The 27,909-nt window shown below is 37.9% G+C and overlaps 2 protein-coding genes across 2 annotated transcripts; both read right to left on the reverse strand.

Annotated features, from left to right (window-relative positions):
- Window positions 1–14: 14 nt before the first annotated feature.
- Window positions 15–11,041, reverse strand: LOC149002056 (uncharacterized). The gene is made up of 8 exons (XM_089138464.1): window positions 10,967–11,041; window positions 9,120–10,249; window positions 8,729–9,027; window positions 6,397–6,503; window positions 2,367–2,517; window positions 672–824; window positions 333–505; window positions 15–216 (listed from the first exon to the last, which is right to left on the reverse strand). The coding sequence occupies exons 2-7, from the start codon at window positions 9,601–9,603 to the stop codon at window positions 371–373; spliced, it is 1,329 nt and encodes a 442-aa protein (XP_088994590.1). The 5' UTR covers window positions 9,604–10,249; window positions 10,967–11,041; the 3' UTR covers window positions 15–216; window positions 333–370.
- Window positions 9,633–26,348, reverse strand: LOC149002057 (uncharacterized). Its single transcript, XM_089138626.1, has 7 exons — window positions 25,814–26,348; window positions 24,919–25,011; window positions 19,445–19,588; window positions 11,347–12,306; window positions 11,124–11,185; window positions 9,756–10,331; window positions 9,633–9,660 (listed from the first exon to the last, which is right to left on the reverse strand). Exons 1-7 carry the CDS (start codon window positions 25,850–25,852, stop codon window positions 9,633–9,635), a joined length of 1,902 nt encoding a protein of 633 aa, XP_088994752.1. The 5' UTR covers window positions 25,853–26,348.
- Window positions 26,349–27,909: the final 1,561 nt, after the last annotated feature.

A 27,909-nucleotide genomic window follows, 5' to 3' on the forward strand; every position in this document is an offset into this window, starting at 1 on the left:
AGAAGTTTCAGCAGTCATGCTCAAAGCTTGATCAATTTTTGTTTAATCAAAGCTGGAGAAGGATATAACACTACTTAGGATGAAAAATATCTCAGGCAAATTGGAGGAAACCAGCTTTCGCATAAACCATGTGTATTCACCTGCAACTTGCCGAAAGGATAAACCAGGAAATCTCCAGAACATGTCATACAACTGCAATGCCTGTAATAGATTCACCTGCAAATAATAAAATTAAATCTATCATTATCCACTGTTAGCATTCATTGCTATTTCAACTTGGGAAGCAGAAGGAAACAAAGATGTGAGACTATCCAAGGATACTAATGACATACCTATTATTCCTCCAAAATGCTCTAGAAAAGAGTTAATATCATATTTCTTCACTGAGCTCCACTGCAATGCGATGGTCAGGAATCTTAATAGTAGATGAGGCAAAGGAATGCTCATTCTGTGTAAGAGGAATCAACCTTCCCAAATGTAAGCTTTTAATTATCCAGCTTACAGGCTGCAACAAGTGAATCGAATTGGTAAAGGAACTAATATCCAACAAAAAAAGAAAAAGAAAAAAGAGATGTGGAAAACCAACAAATCAAAGAGATATTTGTGTCTATGCCAAAAGCAGTTCCTTCTTTTTGGATACATTAAATTATTTAGTGAATACAAATACCAACCACCATTGGTAGCTTCTCCTCCAATGCACAGTGTTTCAAGTGACGAGATGCCCGCCCTTCATCCTCAGCAACTATTGCCCCAACAGAATTTTTTCCAGTCTTCAAACTCTGGACCAACCACTGGAGAGTTTTGAAAACCTGACCACCCCCATGCTGAAAGAGTAATAAAAAACATAAATAGATAGATTTATAGACTGCAATTGTCTCAAGAGGAAGTACATCAGAACAATCAATAAAGGTTAGTAGTATAACAAAATTAGGAGGTAAAAGGATGTTAATGGCTGAATCAGGTGATATTTAGATATTGGCCATGCACGGGAAGCCTTGTGCCTTAGGTACAGCCTTGATTTACATTTTCTGGTATTTATTTACAAACATTGGTGGAAATTAGCTTTTTGTACAAAGAACGGGTAACTATGCATCAGTTTACTCAGGCTATTTAATAATTTCCACATGCAACTATACATGAAGATGTTCGATGATATGTCCCATCCTCCATCCTCAAATCAATGGCATCTCAGTTTGAAGAACAGACACAAGAATGTTCATTGCAAATCCGCAGTTGTAAATGTTGGCTACCTGGCCAAGTCATCCCCCCCATAACATATAGACTTTTTACCTGTGACCTACGGAGCTCTTACATCTAGAACTCTTCGTGACGTATAATACAAAATGCTGGATAATTATTTGTAACAGATACAAGAACCTAGAACCCAGCACCAGTGACAAAGGGGAAGAAGAGAGCGGAGAGAGAAAGAACTTGGGGGAATTCATAGAGCTATGATGGAATTATCAATTGAAGCTGCTTGTGTCCAGCAACAAAACCTTCCCATCACAATATTATCATAAGCACAATAGCCATCAGCACAGAAAAAATCTTCATGTTGAACAAATCCAGATAATGATGAACTAAAATAACTGGTGGAGAACACTAATTATAAAACAAAAATATTCCAGCAGAAACACGGACATTCATGGTCCAGGAATATCTCAATTTCAAAGAAGACCGAGACAAAATCAAGGGGGTTGTAATGACACTTTGCATGGCATCGACATTATTCTGAAGATTCGGTAATTTGATAATGTTCCAACTTGCAAAACCTATACAATTCCACTTATCCCCGTCAAAACTTGAGGAAACCTAGCTTGAAAAAGTAGATAAAGATGATTTATTTATGTAACAACAATAACAACCAATCCCATCTACGTTATTCAAGCAACATTCAACTAATATTTTTATATTAGCTAAGATATTGTTAATTCACAAAGAAGCAAATACCCTGGCATTTGAATGATTGAATCCAATCCAATAACAATAGTTAAAGATTTTAATATTTAAAGGATAAAATAGTTAAACACTTAGATCAAAAATAAAAACAAGATTTTCAGCAATTTTTTACTTTTATATGATGATTTTTTTTTCAAAATTCATAAATACGGATGTGGTTATACATTGCTAAAAATAAAAGGGCAGTAAAATATTCGTCTGGTTTCTTTTGGTCAACAAAATATTCATAGATTTATGTATTAAAAAGAATATTTTTCTTTTTCTGAGGAGTATAAATATATTTCCATTTATTAAACAGCATTGACATTTGACACACATCAAATAAGGTTTAATTGGGAAAAAAGAAGAGTCTCAAGGAGGAGTTGAGCCAAGAATTTTCTTAAGGATTATTCAATTCAAGCCCTCACCTTAATAATCTTTTCCAATTTGGTACAGAAACTGTGCTTTCCATGGAGCATAATCCCCACTTTGTCAAATATGTAGGTAATGTTATTCCTAAAGATTGGTTGGCCAATTCTCTTGTGCCTTGCATTGCTTTGATATGATAGAATCATGTATCTGTCAAAAGCAATAAAACATAAGAGAACTGAACTGCAAAATATAATTTAACCAAGAAGAAAAGGAACTGAAGCATTGATTTATAAGAATGCTCAGTTGATCTGTATAAGAAAGAAAATATTTATGTTTGGCACTGGATAACAGATAAAAGAAGAGTAGATAGAAAACATAAATTTACATATGACAAACCTACTTGCAAGTTTCAACAACAACAAGAAGCATAACCTTATACTACTTTATGGGGTCAACTACATGGATCCAGACAAAACAAAGCAGGGAAAACTCAGACCTAAACAAAAAAGAGTGATGGAGAATTGGAAGAGAAATACAAAAATGGAAAATGACAAATGAAAGACAGCTTATAAAAGAGAGAGAAAAAAATGAAATACATAAGTGAGAGGAATGAAACACAGCCTAGTAAGTCAGGAAATGTCAGCTAAATGTGGTCTGCTACATAGATCCTTGCCCTCCAGCAGTTGAAGGCCAAACTTGGTGCAAGACCTAGACTATGCACATACTTCCTCAGAACTTCTCCAATGACCTTTTAGGTCTCCCTATCTCTTTTACTTCCATTAATCGGGATCAAATGACTCTTTCCTGTTGGTATATCCCCAAGCCTACACTGAACATGAGCATACCACCTCAAACGACACTCTTGGAGCTTATAATGACTAACCTACTTAGGGCAAACCCCAGAGTTGGAGGATTCCACACAAGCAAAGTCCCTTGGGGGGGGGGGGGGGGGCATGGCAATTTTCATGCAGCCTTACCCCAGAAATTCATGCTGACAGACTGTTTCAATGCCTTGACCTCAGGCTTCAACCGTGGTCCACAGACCATTGTACAAAGACCTGCCCCCAAAATGACAAACCTACCAAATAGGCACATGCTTTTAAAATTTTGAACTGCTATAGAAGTGCTTGAGTAAATATCGGGAGAGGAAACCTGAGTTGAGAACATCATTATGTCTTTTTTTCCACCAAAACACAGCATGAGTGAAGTTCCTGAGGATTGGATATGCTAAAATTTTCACACACGATATTGTAATTAAAATAAAAACATCATCCACTTAATGATGCATACGTAACACAAATTTCTTTTAATGCAATTTGGACCCATAGTAGAAAAAAATAAAAAAATGAACATCAAATTCATCATTCTTGTTGACGGAAAAAGCAGCATTTAGTTCAGCAATAATTCACCAGACTTAGTAGTAGAAACTACAGAACAGAATTCACAGAATTTGAATAATGTCTAATCATGAAACCTTAAAAGTTCCTAATAGTGGAGATGAAAGAGTTGAACAATTTAAAGGATCTAGAGTCTAGATATCAGCTGGGCTGAAACTGTCAAGAGGATACAACACGGAGTATCATCTGGGCAAGCTAGATGAGATAGGAGGCTGGATATAGCATGTTAAAATTGTACAAAGATGATGTAATGGAATTGTCCCAACTGACTCACTTGACTTCTATTGATATCAAAATAAGGAAAGTTTCACATTAGTTAAAAGTAATTACCTAACATGTCGTTTAGACGTGGAATTGTGGAATCCTTTTTTCGCTCTACCTGACCTTATAAATAAGACTTCAAAATTTGACATGGAATTCCAATCTGATAAGGGTTCGACATGTATCTCCACCTTGTGGTTGTATATTACTGATAACAACAGGTTGAAACCTTATGAACTGGATCAATTGGAGACAACAAGTTCTTTTTTCCTCAATGAAAATAAATGGATACCCCAATCAGAAGGTGCTTTTCACTAATTGTGTGACATGATTATGTAACTTGGAGCAATATATGTATGTTGATGACCTCAATGGGAGAACCTTATAGCATCAGATGATGATGTGTCTTCGTCTGCAGTTATCATGTATGAGTTAAACCAAAAGAAATCCAAGAAGGTTCCTTGGTGCATAATTTTTGTTTGCATCATTTTGGTGGCAGAGAAAAAAGCTAGAATTGATACCAAAGTGCCAAACTAGAGCTAAGGAGACCAACCATCAAATCAAAAGGTTCAAGATTAGGAGATGAAATGAGTATGTTGTGTAACTTTAGTAACTCTGGGATGGATAATGAAGGAGTGAAAGTCGATGACATGGAGATTCTTATACTGGATACTCTTAGGTATATAGGATCAATCTCACCAATTAGGAAGGTGATACAGAAAATCATGTCCTATAAAGAACAAAATACAATGGATGAAGTGGAAGAGGTACATCCAGAATATCATGTGATAGACAGATTCCGTTACAACTTGAGGAAAAATTTAACAAGACAGTCATAAGACCTGCTATGGTGTATGTTTTGAGCAGTTAAGCATCATGTAGATAAAACCTGTTTAGTGGAAATGAGGCTGTTGAGATGGAAGAGTGGCAAACAAATAAAGATAAACCTAGAAAAAAGGAGGGGGGCGGGGTAGTCAAGTTACATGGGGGAATACCCCTAATTCAGGATAAATTTCAAGAAAGTCCTATGAGGTTGCATGGCCATGTTCAGTGGAGGCCTTTGGGTGCTCCAGTTAAGGGTGGCTTGATCCATATGAAGGTTGAATGGGGATAAGGGCTAGCCTGGAACTGGCAAAGGAGAACTGGTGAGGAAAGACAAGCATAATCTAGGTCTTGACATCCTGTTTCAAGCATGATGTCAACTAACATCAGGTAGCTATCAAGACCCCAGTTAGTTTGAATAAGACTAATTTGTACTTGAGATCCTTTTTCATTCTGTTTTTATTATCCACATTTTAACATCACAAGAATCCTTGTGATTCTTGTTTTGTTGACAATAAAACATTTCTATAAGCACTCCGAGCAAGAAGGGCTACAATTTCAGTTCCTAAACTTGCAATCTTTTTTTTTTTCTTTCCTTTTATTTATTTATTTATTTATTTATTTTATTTTTATTTTTTATTAATGCTGCCGAATGGGTGCGAACCCAAGACCTCCCCGTGGGAGGTTGGGCCTTTAACCGCTTTACTAATACACCATTGGCTACACTTTCAATCTTTAATAAAAGGTATTCACAGGAGGTGCTATGAATAAATTCTCTTTAGCATACTTTGAAGGGTCTTTATGTGAAATCCTAACCACACTACATGGCATTTGTCATCAGATCAAATACAGGAACCATTTTGAGGGTATACTCCTGACATTTGGCTAAGTAAAGAGTTGTGTTTGCTTTGGCTAGGATGGGACTTTACATTGAAATAGGGCTTTGACAATTTCTTTATTGAAGGAGGCTGGAGACTATTTTTCCTTGTGCCTAAGTTGTCCTCCAGTAAATAGGCCCGTGGAGGCTTCAGCTTAATGTTAAATACATAATAATTTGCTTCACAATTGGACAAAACAATTGAATTCAATGATCAGATGCTGGTGAAAGTCAGCAAGTAAAATGGCAGAATCTTTCAACCCATCAAAGAGTTGACAGGTTTAAATAGAGTTTGGAGAATTGTTTACCATTACAAAATTACAGCATGTATGTTTTTTGTTGGAGAACATGTGTTTTCAGATTGTGAATGGTTTTGGCTATACTTGTTTGAGGTCTTGTCCTTTTATAAGTCAACAAAATTTTCTTCAAAGACAGAAAATGTTCAAGAACCTCATTTGCAACAAGTAACCAATAAATAAGATTTCATTATGATATATCTACAGTACTATGAAAAAACAGGAGGATAATTCTACCTATTTTTTGTAACAACAAAGGCTTTTGATGAGTCTACACCATTCAAAAAGAAATACCTCCAGTAATGCAACATTAGTTCAAACATAATTCTGGATACACAAGATAAAAGCACAAATAAAGAAGCAAAACTACATAATAAAGATTTTCTTTCTGTGAAAAAGCATTATTAAAAATAGGAAAAAAATCTCAGCTTACTTGTCAGGGCGTACTATGGAACCTGCTTTAATCGAATCAGTAAGCCATCTAGTTTTTAGCAGAAAGGCATTTACTGCACAGCCATACAAGAACTTGGGCGTTTGCAACTGTATGAAAAATAAATTACAAAGAATCAGCACATGATTGAGCATATATATATTCGAAATACCAGATGCTTCATTGAAGTGAATCGATGGGTTTCTAATCACCTTTCACCTTACAGGTTGAAGGTTAGAAGACCAAAGATTTCTGAAGTGCATCAGACAACACTCAACCAGCTTTTACTTTCAGAAGAACACCCAGAAACTATTTTTTTAAAAATGTCAGATTGTGCTAAGTCTGGTCAATGATCAGACTAAATGGAGAAAACAGTTCCTCAGGGTTCGACTTAATGCAACTGGCCAGATTAGAAGATACAGGGATAAACATTCACTCAAAGTTTGACTTAAATCAACTGGACAGATCAGATGATATGGGATTATTCCAATGGGTTAAGAATTCTTGAAATTGAACTCCAGGATAGGAAATTAAATATTGAGAACAGATCCAGGTAAGAAACAAACTGAAACACTATAGCAAACTTAACCCTTATCAACTAAAGGAAATCAAAAGCCAGAAAAACTGATCAGAACTTGAGCTTTTAAGAAAGCAGACTTGATTTCACACTCCCCCCCCCCCCCCCACACACACACACAGAAAAAGGCAGACTTGAAATAGTGCTTAATATCACTGGAAATTTTGAAGTTTAAACAGGGTTGACACCAGAATGAAGAGAGAACCTGATGTTTAACAGATCATAAACTAGAGAACAGAATATGATCTAAACAGAAACCAGAATTAAGGAGAACAGATTAACTGGAGGTGCTGGGGAAAAAAAAGAACTTCGAAACTTGACCCATAAAAGAAAATAATTGTTAATAAATCAAAGACGTGTTATAGTTCAGAAATTCATAGTATATTATTTTATAAAAACCCAATATGAGTCAATACTAATCGATACTTACTTCCATACCTGCATAAAAATGTGCAGCTGTTGAAAAGAAAACACTCTCTTAAAGCCACCCAGTCCAACCTTTTTAACTTTGATTTGGGGATTATATTTCCACATGAAAAATGGACTGTAACCCGCAGAATATCTTGTTGTGATCATTAGTAGTAACAGATTGAAGTGTTTAACCCAAGCAAATGAGGTAAATTCAGAAACCTAGTTTCTTTTTTTGCTAAAAATTTGAATACATCATTTGTAACTCCTTTTTTTATTTCGTGTGTGCTGATATTGATCAATAGATTAATAAGAAAAATGAATGATAATGTTTGAAAAATATTGAGTCACAGAGACAACACTATGATCACACATCCTGAATACAAGGTGCAGTGGGATATTTATTTGTGTTTGTTTTTTTCACATATCTTATCCCCTCATATTGTAAAATTGTTTCTCCATGCTATTCGTTGGAGTTTCCTTGATTTTTTCAGAAATTGGAAGGGCTATAGAGCTATGGTCCTGATAGTGTTGATGTCATATTTTCAAGAAGACATCCTATTATTCTTCTTCCACAGGTTCAACCAGTCCTCCCCCTATTCCTGCACTTATTCCTTTGGGTATCTCTCCTCGTAAACCATACCAACAGCATGAGAAGGCTACCCCCTGCTCCAACTACCATGCATTCTAGTTCAATGAATAATAGCAATCTTCTTGGTGCTTGCAAATATAAATGTGTCCACAGTATATAGGAGACTGGCAGGTAAGCTCTTTCTTTTTTTCTTTTTATTTATTTATTTATTTACCTTTATTGTATTTCAATCAGCTGATTCACCCGGAATCTTTTGGGTTGTAGCCGGTCAACCTAGCGAAAGGAGCTCCAACAAGAGGCCTGAGGTATTGATATGGTTCTTTGACGCTGACTAGGCTGGTTGTGCCAATAATAGGAGGTCCAATATTAGATATCATACCTTTATTGGATGTGACCTAGTCATTTTGCACAGCAAGAAGAAACTATGTGAAATAACAACTATTCACTTTCAAAATGCTCACCCTTTCTAAAACATATAAGAAGAAAGGCAGGCACAACAAGAAGCATATGAGAACATTGTAGGCTGTCATAGCACTCATAGTTTTAGTCAACAGTCACACCTTCTATTCATCATTTTACCTTTTATAATTTCAGTAACAAATTTGTCCTTTTTATCCTAGATTACCTTCCAAGCAAGCACATGTTCCCATTGTCAAAAATCTTGATGACATAATAGCACTTCTACAATCAGCAAATTCATAAATAGAAACCAAAAGGGGGAGGGGGATAATACCTTGAAACCAAAGGGGGAAAAATACCTTCTTTGGCGATAGCACAATGGGAAGCTGTTGAAGCTTACATCTTCCTCTTCTGTTTCTCCTTAAGTTCAGGCAAGGTAGAGGAATATCAGAGAGAACGACACCTCCATGGTTCCTAATCAGCATTTCCAGTTCCTTTTCCTTTTGGCTAGCATATCCAGTAAGCAGGAATTCTAAACCACGAAATATAATCCTCCTTCTACATTTGATATGGATATCCTTGAATTTTTTATTTCTCTCTCTAGAATTGGCATCCAACTGGAGCCCTGAACCTTTCCACTTTTCACCTGCTCTTGTAACTGAACCAGCATATGGTTAATCACTAAAAATATTATCAGAAAATAATACATGGAAAATTAAATTAATCACTGCACCAAAGTGTCTGACTTACGGTTCTGGTTTCCAGATTGTAGCTTTGGACTGTTTTTGCTTCGTTGAAACTCAACTTCAGCTTCAAAGAATCTAACTCTCTTCCTTGTCAAGCCCTGATCTTTGTGAGATTTTTTATTTAGCATTGGCATAAAATTACTTTGGTCTCCACTGCCAACTAAACTACATGGTTCTGTACATTGTGGTGTTGAAACCTTTTCCAAATTTACTTCAGTGTTATTTCTTGTGGTAAATTTGGAAGCTTGAAGACGACGGCGGCATCCATAGTTTAGAATAATAGGTGAGCACCTTGCCTCTTGCGGGTCAAACTGCAAGAACTGTCCATTGTTTGTAATCTCATTTCTGACTTCATTTGTAATTCCAATACTTTCTCCTCTTTCACCTGCAGTTTCCTTGATTAGCTTCACACAGGCAGGACCCCTAATATCTTCTGTGGTATACTTTCTTTTTTGCTTTTGTAGGTAGCAATGGAGTGGATTCATCATTATGATATTTCAGGAAATCTATGTTCTCCTCAGATGGATGGAACTCCAAGTTTCCTTCTAGTGGGAATGAAGTTTTATTATAAATACTTTTATTTATAGAACTTCCATTCTCAGCAGGCATTACCATGCTATAAGTTTTGAGAGAGGTCAACCTCCTGGAACTTGTATCTAACAAACCTTCACTGCTTACTTTTGATATAAGCCCTACTTGGCATGCAAACTCAACAGTCTCAACAAATGGCTCTGGTGTCCTTTGTGAATTCCTCAATCCAATTCCTGATTTGGCAATCAAGTGATTTCCACCATTCTCTCCTCCATCATCCTTATCTTGAGCTAGAATAGCATCAGCCTTTTCTGAAGATATACTGCATGGAACAATCGAACAAAGAGGATCCTCCAAAGATAAGCTAGAAGAACTTACAGGATCTTGAGAAAGCACTGTTCCTTCGTTCACTTTGTTACACATTTCTTCAACAGGTATGCTTGACAATGAAGCCATGAAGGAAGTTGTTTCGAGCTTCTGAACACAAGAACCCTCATCTGGGGCAACATCGGCAGATTCAGACAAAAAGCTGGTTTCCCCAATGAACGGTCTACATATTTTTGTCAGTTCATTCCTCTCCAAGTTCATAGATGCAAAATTATCCTTCAAAATTTGCAAATGAATAAGCTGATGTCTGATGAAGATAAAAGCAAGGATGAATTCAAAAGATTGTCTGTGCATATGGCTGTATGTGAAAAAAATGTATTTCTAAAAATGTGTGAACACTTTAGTGGGAGCAGAACCCTTTTCTTTACTGCAAAATGGACATAACTTATTCAGGGCAAGCAAGAGGCTAATACAAAAGGAGAGGACTAAGCCTGCCGAATTGCACCAACATAATAGATGGCACAACAAGAAATAAATCCTGGGTAAACTGAAGGTATAAACCTCGTAAGTTGTCGAGCTATTGGAGAAGAGGTAAAAAGTTTTGAAAGATTCTGCAAGATAAATCACTATATGACTACTTCATAAAACTCAATGAATGGGCCCATCTTCAGAAGAGGAGGATACATGATAATCACGATTGGTTTCCAACAAATAGATTATGATAACAAGTAATGTGATGGCATTTATGTTATGTTTTAACCATCCTATCTAACTTGTCTGTGCTGTATTTCTGGAGCTTTCTAAAAGTTAGGTGGATTTTCCACACATGATTGCATAAATGTATTGAACTCCCTTAGCTAATACCTTATATGCATCCGGCAATATGAGTTACAGAGTCAAAGTGCTCCAGAAAAACTGGAAACAAATAGAGGTGGAAAAATTGAAGATAAAAAGTAACTCAATAATGTTAATCCTAACAAGATATCCCCCCACCTTTGCAGCCCAACCACCAAACCAGCGGCTTCTGAATCTGTCAGGTGCTACATCCAGTATTTTGTTTCCATTTCCTAATATAGAAAAGGAAAGTTTGAGTATTATAATATGCATAATTAGATAGAAAAAGTTTAGAAGATTGAAAGCAATACAGCACCATGTTTCTCTGACTTTGGATCCTGAGAATGAATCAACAACAGCAACATCATGGTTGACCACCTGCCAGCGGGACAAGTTTCAGTTGACACATGGATAGAAACATATTGTTTACTCACTACCATTTTGCTTCAATTTCTTTGTTTTTGGTTCATCTTGCTCCCAAAAATATTAAATCAATTTGAATCCTTTACGTGGAAGGATGCCTTACAGGCCCTACTTACTGAGATTTCCAAAGATTGATTTAAATCTCCATCGATTGACTGATGCAGGTAGGTTTTCAAGTTATCCTGTATGCTTGAAGGACCAAAATGATACTTATCCGATGCATCACCAGTAGATTCCAGCGGAGAATTCTTTGATTCCCTTAAATCAACAGGTAAAGTATCTTCAAAATTCTGTTCAGATATGCCATTGAAATCAATTTGTTGAGATCTAGTCTCTATCCTCTGGACTTCAGAATTACTTGCAATATTATTGTCTGAGATCGGTGTCTCTGGAACATAAGAATACAATCTAGGTGAGCTGGTCCCCTCTTTTACAACTATACTGCAGCCACACATGTCACCAGAAGCACCAACAATCTCCATAGGTGACAATCCTACATCAATGAATGCTTCCTTCATATAGTCATCATCCAGGTTCAAGAGCAGATCAGTTTCATCAACAGTTTCAGTTGAGCAAACAGAGGCCCCATCTAACCCATCCAGGCACAAGTGGTTTCGAGCTTGTTTTACCTGAAGTGCAACTTCAAGTACTGTAGCAGCTGGTAAATTTTCTGAAGACGAGTCACTTGCAACCAATTCTGATATAATCAGTGCTTCAGATGCTACAATAGAGTGTTCAATGGCATCTCCAATATCAACATTCCTAAGCTGTCTAGCATGAAGCTTTTTCTCATATTTTCTCCCCCCACTCCTGTTATTTTTGGTGCATGATTGAACTTTTGAAGTCTGGGATATCCTTGCCTTGGGTATCAAGGGAATCAAATTTTTCATGCAAGGGATATCATCCAGTTTGTAGTGACATGATTGGTCACCTAGAACAACTTCAGTTTCAGGAAGTACTTGCTGAATCAAGCTATTATTTGTATCATGCTTCTCTGACTGTGATATATAAGCAGCAGGACTTTGAGGGTTTTCTGAAATACCATCTAAGGAAAGCTGCAAACGGATATGAGCCAACTGTTCAAGGGAGAAAGAATTCATGTTAAGTTATATAAAATGAGACCGGAAACAGTGATATAGCACATAATCTCATATTATAAGGAAATGAAATGCTTATGCAGTTCATAATATTATAATGAGGATTTGACGCAATAAAAATATGAAGACACAGAAAAGAACCATTAACTCACATCACTTTTCACAAGTGTAAGACCAGATCATGTCGGGAGATCAAAAGAGGTCAATTTGGGAGCTCAATAATCCCACTTACAGTAGATACTACTTCATAGTTTCTCATCAATGCTAAATAATCAAGCTATGAGTGTAAAGAAAAATGGCAGTGAGGGAACTCCTCAGAATTCCTGAAGTTCACCAGCAGTTAAAAGGGACATTGGAGACCCTTGTGGCTGCAGAGCTTAGTATTCTTTTCAGACAAAGTACTCTATATATTCCATGAATAGTCACTTGTAACTACATTTGAGATCATTGTCTCTGAATAGCACTCCTCTCATTTCCCATAGATTATTCATTATAGTATGTAGAAGAGATAAAACAGAGAGAAAAAGGAAAATGTTTCTGCTGCAGGCATCTAAGAGTATTCATATGAAAAGGGAAATGAGAACAGGTATGTGCATGAGTGTACATAAAAGAAACTAACATAAACCTTAAACAGAGAGACAGGATATGGCAAGGAGATGCGACATAAAATTATAAAAGAAATTCAAGAAAAACATATGAGGCTACTAAACCTTGAAAATAAAATAATAAGAGAAAATAATGATCACTAATAACCTAAAAACCTGTGAATTACATCTGGCGGTCCAATCATTCTTCAGGAAAAAAAATGTTATTGGAGCTGGAAGTCATATGGAATCAGGGTTACACTTAGTCACTAACTTCATAACATGGTAATTGGACGTGGAAAGTCCAAACTTTCAATCATCTAATAAAGGGTAGAACAAAAACAGATCCCAAAAAAAAAAAGAAAAAAAAAAAAAAAGAACTCAATATACTTATTCAGCATTTCTAGTGCACCACAAAGAGGCCAACTGGATACTGTTTTCACAATCCTCAAAAACTTTCGGAATTTGATAAGAGTGCGCTACCAGATAACACTTCTCTGTATTGAAATGACATTCAAGTGCATACCAGTGCATGAAGCTGCTGCAATTGTGGGGTCTGGGGAAAGTGATGTGAACAAGGGCGCAGCCCTGGCTGAAAGACTCGTGTGGGCCCCAAGGCCCCACCCAGATGGCACACCTAGGGCTGGCCAAACCCCTAAAAGGGGCATATTGGTTAATTTTTAGCACTAACTAGCTGCTGAATCTTAATTTCAGAATTTTAGTTTTAATTTTCCAGGTCCAGTTTTGTTTTAAAGTGTTAGTTTGAATTAGTAGTTGACTCCTCGTGCCTTAAGGAGTCTTTCTTTTAAGTAGGACTCTTTAGAGATAATTAGATCTTTTATTTTATTTTATGTGGTTGATATTTAGTTGTAAAGGGTATCATAACTTATGAAAGAAACCTAATTGAGTTAGTTTCTAAATCCCTAGTTGAGTCTAAGTCTAGTTCCTAGTTTGAGTCAGATTCTTTCTTGATGTAAGGCTATAAGTAGGCCATTTTAGTAAGTGAGATTGAATTGAATGAATTGAAGCAGATTTTAGTAAAAGATAGGGTCGTGGCCTTGTGAGAGGGCCATGGCAGTTGTCAAGGTTTCTAGCTTTCAAGAATTCAATCAAGACTTCAACTTCCAGCATCTTCTTCCAATCTCCAGCAGTCTTTCACTACTACAACAGCAACCCAGCCCTAAACAAGTACAGAAATCAATAACCCCTTCCCACCTACCCTCCTTCTTGCACAAGCCTCCCCAGCCCCTCCTGAACCCTGCAGCAGCATGCCTAGCCCCCTTCCACCCCCTGCGATCCCACCTGGATGCCTCCCCCACCCTACAACAGCACCCCAACCTCCCCCAACCCTTGCAGCACCCCCTCCCCCTTCTTTTCTCCCTTGGTCTCCTTTCTTTCCCTTTCCAAGTCTTGCAGCAGATCTGAAACCAGAAAGAAAAGAAAAGAGAAGAAAGAAGAAAAAAAGAAAGAAAGAAGCGAAGAAAAAAGAAAGGAAAGAGAAAGATCAAGAAAGATTGCCCAAGAACTTAGCAATCTCTTTATCCATCCCCTTTTCACCATCCCTGAACCCTCCTGTACCCCACCACTGGCTTCCTAGGAACCCTTAACACACCCTACCTCTTTTTCTTATATCCCATAGTGATTTTGGATATCTCAAATCCATCCCATGGAAATTTTGATAAAACCCTAATGGCCTTTTCATCTCCTTTCCCAATTAATCTTACCCCATCTAGGTTTTGTTAATTGAGCTTTCCCATATTAACTTTGGGCATCTCAATTCATCCCTTTGGAGCTTATCAAACTTTTTTGCAAATCACTCCCATTAATTTTAGGATATGTTTTAGTTCCCCACTCATCTCACGTGAATTTGGTAAAACCCTAACTTTTCCCTACCCACGCATTTGGATCCAATTTTATCTCCTCGTCATTCCCTACAAATCATAACTATCCCACCATATTATCCAGTCCACCCATAAAATTTTAGAATTAGTTGCTGGAAGATTCTGGGCAACCCTTACCAATATGATACCTAAAAAATTGGTATAATACATCTAAGAAACTGCATCTTCTGCAAACATCTTCAGATTTTTTTTCAGACTGTGGGGCTGTAGAGGTGGTATCTGTAGTAGCAGTATTAGCAACCTGAGGCGGTTTGCCATGTAACTTCCTAACAACATCTCTGAATATGTGCTGCCGGACCACAATGATGACAAGTTCTAACTGGTATATCTGTAGACTCCTGGGAAGTGGTAGGGTTTTTTTTGTAGCAGCCCCACAACTAGGGGTATTTCTAGAGTTAGACCCACTATTATTGGTGAAAGAGGCAAGGGCAGATGTGTCATTGGATGCACTATCATGGGAGTTCTCTCTAGAAACCCAAGAACTTGTGAAAAGGTATCGGATAATGTGGAGACTTGGTCACCACCAAGGATTTGGGATCTCAATAATCAAATTCCTTCCCAGGTGTTACTTTGTTGTCCTTATTGATCTCCCAATCTCCTCATATTATTCTTTTACTTTCCTCATCTATTAGCAAGTTGATTCTAGGGCGTTCCCCGACAAAAGAAGCGACGCGCTACACTATGGCCCGGGTGTAGTGATAAGTGGGCAAGGGTTAGCTAGGGCGTCCCCTGTAAGCGACGCGTCGCATCAGCGCCCGGATGCGGTGATAAGTAGGCAAGGGTTCCCGCGCCGTGGACGAGTGCGGGTAAAGAAGCTAGTCCATAAGCATAAGCGTAGGATTAGATTGGCATCTTGGAACATAGGATCTCTAACTGGTAAGAGCTTAGAATTGATAGATGTTATGAGGAGAAGAAGGATTAATGTAGCTTGCATTCAAGAGACTAGATGGAGGGGTAAAAAAGCCAAAGAGTTGGATGACTTTAAACTTTGGTATACTGGGGATAAAACAAATAAAAATGGAGTGGGTATAATAGTGGATAAAGATTTAAAAAATGATGTGGTGGATGTTAAAAAGTGGGTGATAGGATTATTGCTATCAAGCTTGTAATGGAGAAAGAGTTCAGTAATATAATTTGTGCATATGCACCTCAGTAGGACTAGATGAAGTCTGCTAGAATTTTGGGAAAATATGGGTGGATTCTGGGATTCGTGGAGAAAAGATTATCATAGGAGGTGATTTAAATGGACATATTGGAAAGATCAAGAGGATATGAGAGTGTTCATGGAGGTTATGGTTTTGGAGAAGGATGATGAGGGGATTTCAATTTTGGATTTTGCTACTGCTTTTGATCTATCTATTATAAATACTTACTTCAAAAAGAGAGTGAGCATTTAATTACTTTCAAAAGTGGACAGCATAGAGCCAAATAGATTTCTTCCTAACTAGAGGACTGATAGATTGTTGTGCAGGATTGCAGGTGATACCGGGGAAAGCTTAACTGCACAACATAGACTTGTGGTCTTGGATATGTGCTTAGTCCCAAGAACACATAAAAGGTCCAAGGTAAACTATCCCGATAAGATGGTGGAATTTGAAAGGAGAGTACTCTAAATCCTTCGTTAATGAGTAGTCAAACAAGGAAATGGGATTTTAAAGGGATACCAATGCAATGTGGAATGAGATGGCTATGTGTATTAAGAAGTGGCTAAAGATGTTCTAGGTGAATCAAAAGGAAAGATCCATTCTTATAGAGAGCGTGGTGGTGGGATAGTGAGGTTCAAGCTGCCATTAGGAATAAAAAGCTAGTTTTAAGACATGGCAAAGAACTAAGGATGTTGAGGATCTTCAAAGGTATAGGTTAGATAGAAATGAAGCTAAGAAAATTGCGGGAAAAGCAAGGGAAAGGAAGTATGAAGAGTTATACAATAAGTTGGGCACAAAGGAAGGGGAAAAATCTATTTATAAGATAGCTAAGATGAGGGATAGGAAGAGTAGAGATCTTGACCATGTTAGATGTATTAAAAATGGAGATGGTAAAGTATTAGTTTGTGAGGAGGATATTAAGAAAAGATGGGAAACCTATTTCTCTAGTTTACTAAATGAGCATTCTTCAAGCACTTATGTTTCGGACGATTACACTTTTCACCAAGGCACCGGTGTCCGAACTTATATTCGTAGAATTTCGATGTCCGAAGTAAAAGAAGCTTTAAGGAGGATGAAACTCGGCAAGACACAAGGTCCTGATGAAATCCCAATTGAAGTATGGAAGAGCTTAGGAACCCATGGACTAGTTTGGTTGACTAAGTTGTTTAATAAGATTATGAGCACGGGGAAAATGCCGGATGATTGGAGGAGAAGTGTTGTGGTTCCAATTTACAAAAATAAAGGAGATATTCAAAGTTGTAATAACTATAGAGGCATTAAATTGATGAGCCATACGATGAAATTATGGGAGAGAATAATTGAAACCCGGTTGAGACACTTAACTATAGTTACGGAGAACCAATTTGGGTTTATGCCGGGAAGATCTACAACGGAGGCTATTTACTTAATTAGGAGACTTATGGAAAGGTATAGAGAATGTAGGAAAGACCTTCATATGGTATTTATTGACCTAGAAAAAAGCTTATGATAGAGTCCCTAGGCGTTAATTTGGCAAGTACTAGAGAAAAGAAGTGTTGCAAGTAAATATGTAGATATAGTTAAGGATATGTATGATGGTTCGGTGACTAGTGTTAGAGCGTGGGGGGACAAAGTAATGAATTCCCGATAGCAGTTGGGCTACATCAAGGGTCAACTTTAAGCCCATATCTATTTACACTTGTAATGGATGAATTAACCAAAGACATTCAAGATGAGGCCCCCTGGTGTATGCTTTTTGCGGATGATATTGTGTTGATTGATGAGACCCAAGTGGGGATTAATACCAAATTAGAATCATGGAGAGTAGCTTTGGAATCAAAAGGCTTTAAACTTAGTAGATCGAAGCGAATATCTAGTTTGTAACTTTAGTCATGATCGGGCGATGATGAAGTGGTGATACTTGACGATAAAGAGATTCCTCGAGTGATTGTTTTAGGTACCTAGGTTCAATCATAAGTAAAAGAGGTGATTTAGAAGATGAGGTTTCCCAAAGAATTAAAATAGGGTGGATGAAGTGGAGAGGTGCATCCGGGGTCTTATGTGATCGGCGTATTCCATTAAAGCTTAAAGGAAAATTTTATAGGACCGTTGTCCGACCAGCTATGATGTCGGTGCGAGTGTTGGGCTGTTAAGAAGAATCATATAGATAAACTCGGTGTAGCAGAATGAGGATGCTAAGATGGATGAGTGGCAAAACTAGGATGGATAAGATAAGAAACGATCATATTAGAGTTGGTCGGAGTTGCTCCTATAAGTGATAAGCTGAGAAGTCGTTTGAGGTGGTACGGCCCGTTCACGGAGACCTATAAATGCTCCTGCTCGGAGAAGTGATATAATCCATATTGAAGGAACTAGAAGAGCTAGGGGTAGACCTAAGATAACCTTAGGAGAAGTGGTGAGAAAGGATATGTATAGCTTAGGCCTTGTATCAGCATGGCCTTGAACAGACCGATTGGGGGCAAGAATCCATGTAGCCGCCCCATTTAGTTGGGAACAGGCTTATTGTTTTTTTTTTTTTTTTTTTTTTTTTTTTTTTTTTTTTTTTTTTCCCCCCCCCCCCCCTCTCTTTCTTTTTTTTTTTTTTTTTTTTTTTTTTTTTTTTTTTTTTTTTTTTTTTTTTTTTTTTTTTTTTTTTTTTTTCCTTCTCCTCTTTTTTTTGTATTTTTCTCTCCCCCCTTTTTTTATTTTTTTTTATTAAAACCCCCTGTGGTGGTTTTTTTTTTTTTTGTTGTTGCAAAAAAATCTTTTTTCAAATGTGTTTTTTTTTTGGGGAAAAGTTTTTTTTTGTTGTTGTTTCCCTCATTCCAACCCCGCCCCCCAATACATTTTTTTTTAAATATTTGGGGGGAGGGCAGGGTTTTTTTAAATATATTTGAGCTGACAATGGCTATAAAATTGGCTGCCAGCCAGTGGATCTTATTCTTCCAAGACTTCGAGATATCTCATACCTCTGTTTATATCAGACTAGGTACTATTTGTAGGGTAAATATGGGAATGATTCTTCTATCAACTCCTTGGCAGAAATTCCCAGCTACATTACCATTGTGTTCCAGCCTTCCAGGTAACATAAATACGCAATTCCGCTTCTTTGGGAGCATGCTCATGCTTTGTGTTATAATGATCTCATTTTTCTTCAATAAACTGAATAGACCATTTACAAAGATTTTTTTTTTTTGGGGGGGGGGGGGGGGGACTTTAGAACCTTACAGCTGCCATCTCAAAAAGCAGCTACAGTAGTTAGTTCCTTGAGAAATGTTTTCATCCTTCCAGGAGGCCTACCACCTATCAACTTCATGGTTGCTGAAAACTTTTTAATTCTAATAATTCCAGATAAACACCAGTCTAGATGATCAGACACAATGATGAGATTAAAAACAAAGCACATTTTAATCATGATCTCTTTATCCATTAGAAAAGCGGAACGGTTTGACCTACAAAATCATTAATTAAATAATATTCATTTTGATGGGCAGTATTAAGAACTTACACTTTCAGCAGTTGGAGTCATTCCAATAGGTGAACAGTCGTCGCCTGATAAGTATAAATGGAAACTATTGCATCTAATATCTCCCTTGGCAAATAAATTTTCATCTTTTTGTTCACTAGCTCTCATTTGAAGAAACACTGAATCCTAGTACAATGACAGGGGGGAAAAAAGAAATCCATCAACAGGAATGTTGCTCTACAAAATCCTAACAGAATATGGGGGAAGTACAGTAACAAATAGTGCAAAACACAATCTTTGCTCACATATATCAAATCCTCAGTGAAAGCACCATATGCATTCATTCAAAACTCAAAATAGTACAAATCTTTGTAATTCCATGATGGATTCTACATAAAATCAGTTGCCAGGAATTGGATCCACAGAATGGAATTAAGAATAAAAACAAAGATATAGCTTTGCTGTTTCATCTTATTTGCCATATTTTTGGTGATAAATTTAGGCCACAAAGAGAAGCCAAGTCTTCATTTCCAAGAACACCATAAATCAGAAAGGGAAGCTGAATATGCCACTGACAAGAAGTCCAACAGAAAACCTAAACACCAAACTAGACTGCAAAATGGACTAATAAGTTTGATTTTGAGTGTCGGACATGAATCATGATTTTAGTATTTCGGCTTGCTACTATAATCTGCTAATTCTATAAGCTCATATTTGGCATTTTAGTCCCATATAGGATCAAGTAATTAGCTTCTAATTTGTCGTGTTCTGGAATAGCTTCTATTTTGAAGAGATACTAAGGGGTTGTATGGCAATGATTCTGGCACATTAATTCTGTGCAATTTGCCCAGTTTGGCCAGAAAGTCATTGAAATCATGTATGGTAAACCGGTCTAAAAACAGTGTGCTGGCTCAGCAAAAGTGTGCTAAACCGGGTGTTTGACACACAATTTTGTGCCAACAAGAAGCTCCAAATGACGGTGAATTGGAGCTTCTTGGGCACTAAAGCACTTCGGTAGAAAAAGCAAAGCACAAGAGGGAAGATGACGGTGAATCGGGGTACCGCTGTCATTTGCCCATCTATTTTCAAAAGCCCTAAAACAGCCCATATGTGTCTCTCTCGACTCTCTCGTGACTCTCTCGTCTCTCTTGTCTCTCTTGTCCCTCTCAAGCCCTAAGCAAGCGAAGATTCGCCTCTCTGCACTCTACGGCCTTCACTCTCACCGTCTCTTTGCAACCGATCTCTTTGCAATTGAAGCCCTTTCTTTGCCAAAGAAACGTTCCCATCTGTGCCCAACCATACAAGATTTCAGTACCAATTTTCTGCCCAATTTGACCAATTTAGCACAAAAACATAAAAAGTTCATTATATGCCAAATCGGGAAATTGACACAAAATCATTGCCATACAACCCCTAAGTTGCAAGCGGTTCTCCATACCATAGATAGGAGTTGCCAATTTTTTTTTTAATCAAATGATGTTATAAATAAAGAGAATGGGATCATCCCAACTATGAATAATCTAAAAAGAAAAAAAAACCCTATGAACTTAGAGTGAGTTCAATAATAGATGGCACGTTGGTTCAACGAAATCCAAAAACAACTCTATGATAAGATGCTTATTAGCATAGTTCGAGGTCTAGCAAGATCTCCTATTTTGAGCCCTTAAGACGAGATTTCATGAAATTTGAGATGATACCAAGAAAATACAACATCTCAGCAGAGAACTCATTGACTCGAGATTTCGAAGATCTTGTGAGATCTCAGTTCAACTTGGTCTTTATAAATACCCCATCTTGGTTAAGATGAATCAGGATATCTCAATCTCAACCTGTCTCAACTCTCAACACTCCTTCCACCTTTGCATTTGGTGCTTTGACCAGATGTTTCGCTGCAAAGTTGGTCGAATCTCTACATAGGCTGCATCAACAAGCTTTTTAGCTCATCAACAACTAGGATCTACTGAAGGGATCTTACTAGTCACAGTTGATCAACTTCATTGAACGTTCCTCTCTGTCCTTTGTTCTCTTTCGTTACAAGGTTCTATCCTTTGTCTACATATAACTTGACAATGACATAGGACAACAAAATCAGATATCTTGCAGCTAGTGTGGTGGAGCAGGAGTTGGAGGAGCTGCTTAGTCATTGATTTTACTCCAGCATAAGTACACCGATTTTGCAATGTGAAATTATGAACAACTGAACATGTTTGATGTATTATTTAACTTTAAACCTTTATGTTTTCATTCATATCAAGTAATGGCTGTGTATTTCATGCTTTATAAGTCTGCATGGTCACTACTTTAGCATATTGATTTAAAAGTTAGGGTCAAGTTGGAACTTGTATTTATACTTGTATTCTCACAAATCTAAGGCCACCACTGTGTTTAGAAGGCCTAAATAGTCCAAATACCAAATTCCAACCCAAATTGAGCCCTAATACCCACCAAGATGGCCCTCAAGTTGGTCGAGTTGATTGGGGATTCTTTAACACATCTCAGCCAAGATCTGGGTTTTTTGAGGATGGAGGTCCCTGTAGCAAGATCTCAAGCCATGCTTACCAGATTTATGGGCTCATCAAACCTAGTTTATTTTATTTGACCATTAACATTAATGGTTTAATATTATCATGGGATGTAAAATGGGTGAGCTGTTTTTGTCCTAAAATCTACAGTTTAAATTTGAACAACAACTAGGGTTTGAGCTGTCACACTCTTGCCATATGGTTGTCACATTGATATGCCTAGACATGTTGATCAGGGTACAAATGTGGGCACACATGTATGTATTGTTGGAAGAATCATTTCATGCAAATTCAGGCATGTATTCTACCAGTTGTTGGATAGGGATAGACACTTGTCACCATGACACTATACCTAACGGCGTTGTCACTTCGATACCAAGGTCCTATGGGCCAAAGCCTATCATAGGGGCAAGTGAGCATCTTCTGAGTGAAAGAGTCTTTCAACAAGGTTTCCATCACCCAATGGGGAAAAATGAAGAAAGAGGCTGCCTGTAGATTGTTGGATAATTAGAATCCTATACCATATCGGAAATGGTTTGCAAGACTTATTTTTCACAAAAAACATTAAATTGTATATGCTGTCTTGTTTTGCAAACCCAATCGCATTCACATTGTCATACAAATATGCAGGCCTACTGGCTCGCATTCACATAAAGGATTAAAGGCCAAGAAATCATGCTTAAATAAGCATTTTACTTAGCTTTTTTTAAGTTGTTAACTGTTTCAAATTGAAACATGATTCATTTGGTTCAATTGGTTCACTAGGGTCTAATTTAGCCTCAGTTGAAGACGGAGTCAGAATAGTCTTGTAACTTATTCCTTCATTAGTTAATAGGTTATATTTCTATTAAATAGTATAAGGATCCACATTCGCACCCAAGAGCTGGAGTTGTGTTATGTTTAAAGTCCATTTAAATTGCTAGCCAGATTTTAGGAGTTTATTGGGAGTTGGTTGGTAGATTTCTGATTCTGTTTTCCAGTTTTGGTAGGTCCTTAATTCTTCATGCATGAGAGTTTTTACACAGTTTTAATATCTTTCCAAGACCTTTATTTATGGGGCCTTTACAGTTGTAGGGATTCTAAGCCGCATTATATATACCCAATTCTGGATGAACGAAAGACAGATTTGAGAAAAATTGATTATTGATTCAGCTGTCTGCCCAAGTAACTGTTACTAAAAGGAAGGCCTGGTTGTTGAAGTCCAAAATTGATATGGAAGTGGTGTTTAGAGTCCAGCCCTGGTATCCTAGGTGGAAGTCTGGAAGACAACTCAGTGTTTAAAGTCCAAAAGTTTGTTCAGTATGTGGAATCAGCCTGTCAGATCATCCCCACCATTAAACTACAGCAGTCCATCAAGGTCAGTGCAATTACAGGTTATCCCATCCCCTTCCACTTGTTTTGATATTTTTTATTATTCAAGGAGACATCATTGACCATTGCTGCCCCTACATCTTGTCGTAAGAACAGCCCAATAACACCCCCCCCCCAATTAACCTTCCAAAACAGAGAAACCTGCACTGCAGATCTTGTGGGCCACTATTGTTCAGAATTGGACCTTTTCAGGAAGGAGTCTCCCTAAGTTTATCCCCCTCCAAACCAAGTTTCAGCCCAGAAATCCCTCTCCAGCCCCTTCGACCTAGGGTTCTTAAATTCCCTAAACTGCATCCTACTTTTCAGGAACCTCAAAATCATCAAAAAGTCACGTTGGTCCTTCATTAGGACAAGCAGCCCAAGCCCCTAAAAGCCATACCTCAATCTGAGTCACATAAACCTAGCAAAAACCCCCATAGCCCATACCAAAAGTCCCTATTTCTGGTTCAGCTTTACTGGATCCTGTCAGAACTCTGCCATGCTTATGTACTACAACCAGGGTTGCACCAAAGCCTGCTGCTGATCTCTCCATTCAGACCAGCATAATCTTATCTGCTACAGAACACCATTCTCGCCAGATCTGAGCTCATTCTACTAGCTATTTTGTTCTACAGCACAAATTTTCTATTTGCTGTGACTAGCTTCTATTTGGTGATTTGTGTCATATCTTCAAATCCAAACTGTTGGATGCAAGTGAAACTTGCAGCAGTGTTTCACCTACATACAAAGCTCATTTTAACCAAGTTTAATCAATATTCTTTTGAATAGGGTGTTTCAGGCCTCAGTCAAGTTACTAATTTTATGTTGTTTTCAATTTATTGATTTGTGGGTTAGTTGGGGATAAGCTACTTGTAGAAATCAAAATGCATCAGTGCATCACCAACGCAATCTTTTTTCCCCAGAAATTTCTCCTCTGAGTAGAATACAAAAAGTCAACTCTAGATAGACATATGGCCCAAAAATAGAAGTGTTAAGTGTTATCATGCAGACCCTAAGATGGCCATTAGCCGCAAGAAAAAGAATCACATGCAACCCAAGGACATTTCCCTAGAGAAATCTTCCACTTTACTAAGGTAACTAGTTCAATGATGGCCAGCATTGAAATGGTGATGGGCACATTGTTAACCCATGCCCAAAATGAGGCATCATGGTTCTCCAGCCATACACTATTCCTCCCTTGATAAGTGTTCTTCTTTCAAGTACTCCACATAACTTGCTAGGTTTCCATCAAACTTCCGGTCAAAATACATAATTTTAACAGAATAGAAAGGTTGCAATACTTGAGAAAACGAAAGGGGGGGGTGGAAATAATAGGAAAGATGCTAACATGAGTGTATCATTATCTTTGTTCGGTGCTTAGGAATGCTATACCACTAAAGACAATGAGAAGATTACCAAGTTAGCGTTGAAACTTCAGGTAATTTCATGAGTAACTCTTATTTCTGCATACAATGTTATATGATATCACCCAGAAATAGATTTCAGATGAAAGCTAATTTACAACCTTGTAGTTACAGTTTGACCTAATAAAAAAAAGGTAAACTTGGAATATCACCTGGATCTTGGGAAGAAGATTAATGAAAATTGATCTTAGCATTTCCTGCAAGGGAAGGAAGCACATACCTTACATCCCTGCTCAGTAGTTTGAGCATCATTATGCCTGTGATTTGGTTGTATATGATGTGGTTGGATCCATGCTGGAAGCCAAGCTATATCCTGCACTTGGGGGGAGGGGGGTGGGGGGAGCAAGTGTTCAACAGTCAGTTAAGCTGATTTGCCATTACAGACACAGTTAAGCAATAGTCCATGGTATATTATATAATCAAATTAAGCAGGGTTGATGCAGATCACATCCTATGGAAGAAGAATTTTCTTTTTAATTTGGGTTTGGTTCAATTTTTTGGCCTAGTTCATCTTCATTGAGTTCACTGTTTGCAGGTTCTGTGGGCATTAAGTTTCTGTCATGACTTGATTCACTGTGATTCCAGTTTCTCATACGCTTGCTAGTGTTGATTTGTTTAAGCCTAACAAACCTCATCGGGGAAGAGTTGTGAAACCAGATAATATGGGTCTCAAAGTAGCACCACCATTTAAAATGATCAATGAAAATGCAGCATTGTTGTTAAAGAGATCAATTGATACATCTCAAACATCTGAAATCAAAATAAAATATAGTGCATAACTCAGCATCGATATAATCCAGCGGGAAAAAAATAGAAGGAAAGAGAAAGTCTTGAGATCAAAACAGATAGACTTATCAAGAGCGTCTTCTACGATTTATGGAGCAAGGAATCCATTTTGCTAAGATTTACGCACCAAGAGACCTATTTAATCGAATACCCATCTGAGAAATGGAATTGAAAACTCACAAGACTTCCAGGATACTAGAAACTAATAAGTTCTACTGTTGATATGATTAAAAACAAAAGGCTCCACTTCGATAGAGAAAACTGACAACTCAATCAAAATGGGGAAGGTTTAATTGTAAATATGATAGATGCGGAAGATATGAACCTACCTCCGAAAACTGGGGAGGACGAAAACCCTGGCTCGCCATGGATAGAACGCTGCAAGCTCTATGACCTCTGTGAGGGAAGCGTGAGACTCAGGAGAGATAGACACTAGCACCAAACTTTCGCTGCGAAAATCGTGGCTACATCTCTCCGCTATCGTCAAAATCGAAGTGCCAGAAATTAGTTTCTGAAAGAAAGGGATATGGGCCAATCGGAAGTGGAGAACTGGAAGTGGGAGATTGGTATGTGATGCAAGCTGAAACATGGGATGTGTCCAAAGAAGAGGAGAGGTTCCTTCTTCTATCCTCTTTTTCCTTCCAGTGTGTTCTTCTCGGCCTTTTGACTGTCTCTGATTTTGCTTTCTCCACTTTGACGGTAGGGGCCTCGACGGAGGTTTAGGCGATGAAGAGAGGTAGGTTCGCTGTGTGGCTTATTAAATTTGGAAGATAAGAACTTACCTCCGGAAACTGGGAAGGAAACCAAAACCCTGGATCGGCATGAATAGAATTTCGCGAGTTCTGTAACCTCTGTGACGAGGGGAGGTCGTGAAACTCAGGAGAGGGAGATCTTGGCGCCAAAATTTCGATGCAATGATTTAACCAGAAGATCGGACCGGGTTCCCATAAACCTGATGTCCAAGTCAAACCAACCCAAACCAATGTCTTACTGTCCAAAATTGGTAATGGTGTCAATTGTATATCGATACTATTTTACCATGCTGTTTAAACTGCACCATTTTCAAATTTGGTACGGTATCTACCAATCTATTTTTCGGAATTTGGTATGATAAGATTTCGATTTTAGGTAGCATATCGTCGATATGTATCGAATTATCAAATGTCGAAACCATACCGTATGCCAAATTTGACACCCTTAACTTAAGTTGGGTTGATCCCAATTTAAGGTCCAATCCATCTTGACATTATTCATGAAAAATACAATTCCAATGTAACCCATAAGTTGAAAACCGTATTTCAACTACAAAATTTTATTTACAGTGAGTTACTTATTCTCCTCCGTTTGTGAGTGTTGTTCTCCTCCACAATGAGTGTTTATCTATTCCTTTCCTCTAGAGTGTGTTGCTTGGTGTTTGATTCTGAACTCTCTACAGCATCTATGAGAGGCAGAGATAGAGCTCCAATGAGAGGCAGGGGCCGGGGAAGAAATACTCTTGGTAACATAAATAATAGCAGCAACTTGCCTGAATTAGTACTATCTGATGTCGATGGGTTAGATGTCGATGAACAGGTTGAGGAAGTAGCAAACAAGGTTCAGATCAATACGCTAGTGGGCAAGATTATGGAAGGGAAAACTTATAGAAAGAAGGCATTGTATGAGGGACTTCTGAAGGCCTGGAACACGGTCCTACCGGTGCTTATAAGTCCCATGGGTAACGACATGTTCATGTTTCAATTTGAACATCACCAGGATCTCTTCAACGTGATTGAAGAATCTCCTTGGTCCGTAGCTGGTAACCTCTTAATGCTGGAACCTTGGATAGCTAATGGAGGATGGGAGTTCACGAAGGTTGACTTCTGGGTTTAGTTTCATGACATACCACAAGATTTGCTCACCCTTGAATTTGGATTCCAGTTAGGACGAAGATAGGAGATCCAGGGAGGGGAATGCTCATACAAGGCAATCAATTTGGCTCTAAGGTCCAATATTTCAAATGCAGAGTCACAATTGATAGAAGGAAACCATTGAGGAACTACATCACCGCAAGAAGAAGAACAGGTACACAGCCGATTATAACCCTGAAATAAAAAATTACCGTTATTTTGCTACTTGTGTGGTGTTTTGGGTCATGAAAAGACATGATGCCCAGCTTGTTCGGTGATCAGGTCATAACGATAAGAAGACAAGGGTTAGGGCCAAATCTGAGAGGCATCACACCTGACCAATAGTTAACCACCGGAGCTCCGGCATTACATTTTACAAAGTTTGATTTCTATCAGAGATGGATTCAACATGCTCAACAGCAAGAAGTCGTCGGCAGTGCAGAAGAAACCGACAATCCAAATGTTGAAGCTGACACGACTCTAGTTATTGTCTCCAGAGTTTTCAACAACCTCCAGCAGAATCTGCAACCAGGCCCACA

The sequence above is a fragment of the Hakea prostrata genome, chromosome 10 (assembly GCF_041222555.1).
Source record: "Hakea prostrata isolate BN-2017 chromosome 10, UWA_Hpros_2, whole genome shotgun sequence".
NCBI classification, from domain to species: Eukaryota; Viridiplantae; Streptophyta; class Magnoliopsida; order Proteales; family Proteaceae; genus Hakea; species Hakea prostrata.

Coding starts and splice junctions, on each gene's coding strand:
- LOC149002056 (XM_089138464.1), bottom strand. CDS start 9,603: ATGATGAATCCACTCCATTGCTACCTACAAAAGCAAAAAAGAAAGTAT. Junction 6,504..8,728: donor TTGTGCTATCGCCAAAGAAG/GTATTTTTCCCC, acceptor TTTTTCATACAG/TTGCAAACGCCCAAGTTCTT. Junction 506..671: donor AGGAGAAGCTACCAATGGTG/GTTGGTATTTGT, acceptor CACTTGTTGCAG/CCTGTAAGCTGGATAATTAA.
- LOC149002057 (XM_089138626.1), bottom strand. CDS start 25,852: ATGGCGAGCCAGGGTTTTCGTCCTCCCCAGTTTTCGGAG. Junction 19,589..24,918: donor CTACTGAGCAGGGATGTAAG/GTATGTGCTTCC, acceptor TCATTGTACTAG/GATTCAGTGTTTCTTCAAAT. Junction 12,307..19,444: donor TGACTCCAACTGCTGAAAGT/GTAAGTTCTTAA, acceptor TCCCTTGAACAG/TTGGCTCATATCCGTTTGCA.